Genomic DNA, 3,137 nt, shown 5'->3' with positions numbered 1-3,137 from the left:
CATCACTGTGTGATCTTGTATGTGTTTTCTTTGATTAACTTTGTCTTTATTCTTTGTTATTTGTTTACTCCTACCATTTTTTTCTCTTGTTCTATTTTCTAGCTTCTTCAATTGAATGTTTAGTTCATATATTTTCAATCACCGTTCCTTTTCCTTTTGGTACGATGAAAGAGATATGTCTCCTTTAATTCTTTTCACCCTAAACTACACTTTAAAAATGTATTTAAATAATTTAAATAAATTAAAAAAATATTTCACAGAAATTTGTAAAAATCATCATAACTTGATGATTTATGACAATGAGCCATTCTGATGGCTGTGTAACCAGCACCTGCCTTCAGGATAGAATATTCACATTATTCTAGAGACTTCCTCACACCCCCACTCACAACCTCTCTCTTTCACAGCGGTAACCACTACTCTGACTTCTAACATAGATTACGTTGCCTCCTTTTTCTCTTTATATAAATGGAAGCATAGAATAGGAATTCTTTTGAGTCTGGATAATTTTCCTCAGTGTTCTGTTTATAGAATTATTCTTATATTTTCATGTAGTTCTTGTTTATCTTCATTGCTGTATTGTATTCCATTGTATGAATATACTACAATGTACTTAACCATTCTAATGTTGACAGGCATTTGAGTTGTTTCCAGTGTTTGGCTACTGAAATAATGTTGTTCTGAACATTCTTGGACTTGACTTTCATTGCACAGACATACACATATCCTAGGCATGAATCATAGCTCACGGGTAAGTTCAATGTTAGTGGATACTGTCCAAATAGTTTTTCAAAGTGAATGTAATGATTTCCATTTTCCTTACTAGAGTACAGGAATTTCCACTGTTCACAACAACACCATTTCTTGTATTGTCAATCTTATGAAATTTTAGCCTTTATTTGAATATGCAATTATATTCCATGGTGGTGTTTTATTTGTAGTTCCCTAGTAACTATTTGCAAACATTAGTTTTCAACCTGTCTCTATTGTATTTTTTTTTTTAGGTTTTGTTTTCAATACTGCCCTGAAGACACTACATTTGGGATACCCACCCAGGGCTGGGTGATTCACTAGACCTAAAGAGGCCAGAGCCAAGTGTCAACCAAGAACACCCCAGACTTGCAGGCTCAGCCAGCATCAGTCCTGAGCAAGGCTTCTGCCCAGCGTGGAGTCCCCTGCAGAATCAGCAAGCCTAAGAAATATTATCAACTCATTGCATTAAAGTCTACTGGGGGTTCCTGCTGATATACTCCAACCCATTTTTGAAAAAGTAGTGTTTTCCAGCATCCTCACCTATCCAGAACATAAATAAAAACTTGGGAGTTTCTTGCTTATTAATGAAAGCTATGAAGTCTAAGTCCAACTGGGACCAGAACCCAAGTTGTAGCATAATGGTATTTCATCCAACCAAAGAAGAGTTTAATGATTTCGAGAAATACATTGCTTATATGGAATCCCAAGGTGCACACCGAGCAGGCCTGGCTAAGATAATTCCACCCCAGGACTGGAAAGCCAGAGAGACCTATGATGATATCGATGACATCTTAATAGCTGCTCCCCTCCAGCAGGTGACTTCTGGGAAGGCAGGTGTGTTTACTCAGCACCACAAACAGAAGAAAGCCATGACCGTGAGCGAGTATCGCCACTTAACAAACAGTGAAAAACACCGGACTCCATTTTACTCTGATTTTGAGGATCTGGAGCGAAAATACTGGAAAACACGCCCCTATGATTCACCAGTATATGGTGCGGACGTCAGTGGCTCCTTATTCGATAAAAACACGAAGCAGTGGAACCTTGGACACCTGGCAACCATTCAGGACCTGCTGGAACAGGAGTGCGGAGTGGTCATCGAAGGCGTCAACACCCCCTACCTGTACTTCGGCATGTGGAAGACCGCCTTCGCCTGGCACACGGAGGACATGGACCTTTACAGCATCAACTACCTGCACTTCGGGGAGCCTAAGACGTGGTACGCGGTGCCCCCGGAGCACGGCCGGCACCTGGAACGCCTGGCCAGGGAGCTTTTCCCGGGCAGCTCGCGGGGCTGTGAGGCCTTCCTGCGCCACAAGGTTGCTCTCATCTCGCCCACAGTCCTCAAGGACAACGGCATCCCCTTCGGTCGGGTCACTCAGGAGGCTGGAGAGTTCATGGTGACGTTTCCCTATGGCTACCACTCTGGCTTCAACCATGGCTTCAACTGCGCGGAAGCCATCAATTTCGCCACCCCACGCTGGATCGATTATGGCAAAGTGGCCTCGCAGTGCAGCTGTGGGGAGGCCCGGGTCGCCTTCTCCATGGACCCCTTCGTGCGCATCCTGCAACCGGAGCGCTATGAGCTGTGGAAACACGGGCAGGACCGGACCGTGCTGAAGCACACGCAGTTCCCAGAGCCCAGCAGCCAGGGCCTGAACGCCTGGAGGGAGGTCCGCGCAGCCTGGGGAGCCGTTCTGGGCCCGAGGCATCACCAGCCCCACCGCGCTCTGCGCCCCTGTGAGCCTGTAGCCGCGGACGGTGGGACCCGCCACCAAGTCCCTGTGCGTGCTGTGTCCCGGCGCCCCTCGCTGTCCCGGGGTTCTTGCTCGGCCGCCCAGTTCGAGGCTCCGGCCACCTACACCTCCGGGGAGCCCGGACCACCCCAGCCGCCGACCCCAGGTCCATCTGCCCCGGATCGCCACCCAGCTGGAAGATGTGGCCCTCGTCGTCGTCCTTGGGAACAGGGGACTCAGGAGCCAACTGCTCCCCCCAGGCCGAAGAGGAGGCTTTCCTTAGACATAGCTCAGGACCCAGAGGCTCAGCCCCTGCCTGTGGAGGCACCCTCGCCAGACAACGCTGACCCGCTCAGCCCTGGGCTCCAGCATCCCGCCAAGGCTTCTGGGTGTGGTTGTGGCCCTGTCCCCTAAGCCCAGGGGATGCCTTTCTACCCCATCCTGTGGGCCAGCTCTGGATGCTCCTGAACTTCTAAAGCATCCTGGGCTTTGATTAGCCTCCAGTCTCTCTCCTTTTCCTCTTCCCCCTTCCCTTCCCGCTTTTCTTGCCAAACTAGGCCCTTTTGACCAATTAGGTCAGTAGAGACTCAGATAATCATTGATCATCTTTCTGAGTCTTTGATGTACTGAAAATGTGTTCTCTGCTAG

The 3,137-nt window shown here is 48.3% G+C and overlaps 1 protein-coding gene across 1 annotated transcript; it reads left to right on the top strand.

The window, feature by feature from the left end:
- Positions 1-1,337: 1,337 nt before the first annotated feature.
- LOC307055287 (lysine-specific demethylase 4D-like) lies at positions 1,338-2,903 on the top strand (the record flags this gene model as incomplete). Its single annotated transcript, XM_079707401.1, has 1 exon — positions 1,338-2,903. One exon carries the CDS (start codon positions 1,338-1,340, stop codon positions 2,901-2,903), a length of 1,566 nt encoding a protein of 521 aa, XP_079563527.1.
- Between the last annotated feature and the right edge of the window lie 234 nt (positions 2,904-3,137).

The sequence above is a fragment of the Hyperoodon ampullatus genome (genome assembly GCF_949752795.1).
Source record: "Hyperoodon ampullatus genome assembly, chromosome: 7".
NCBI classification, from domain to species: Eukaryota; Metazoa; Chordata; class Mammalia; order Artiodactyla; family Ziphiidae; genus Hyperoodon; species Hyperoodon ampullatus.
This window is presented reverse-complemented; position numbering and strand designations above follow the sequence as displayed.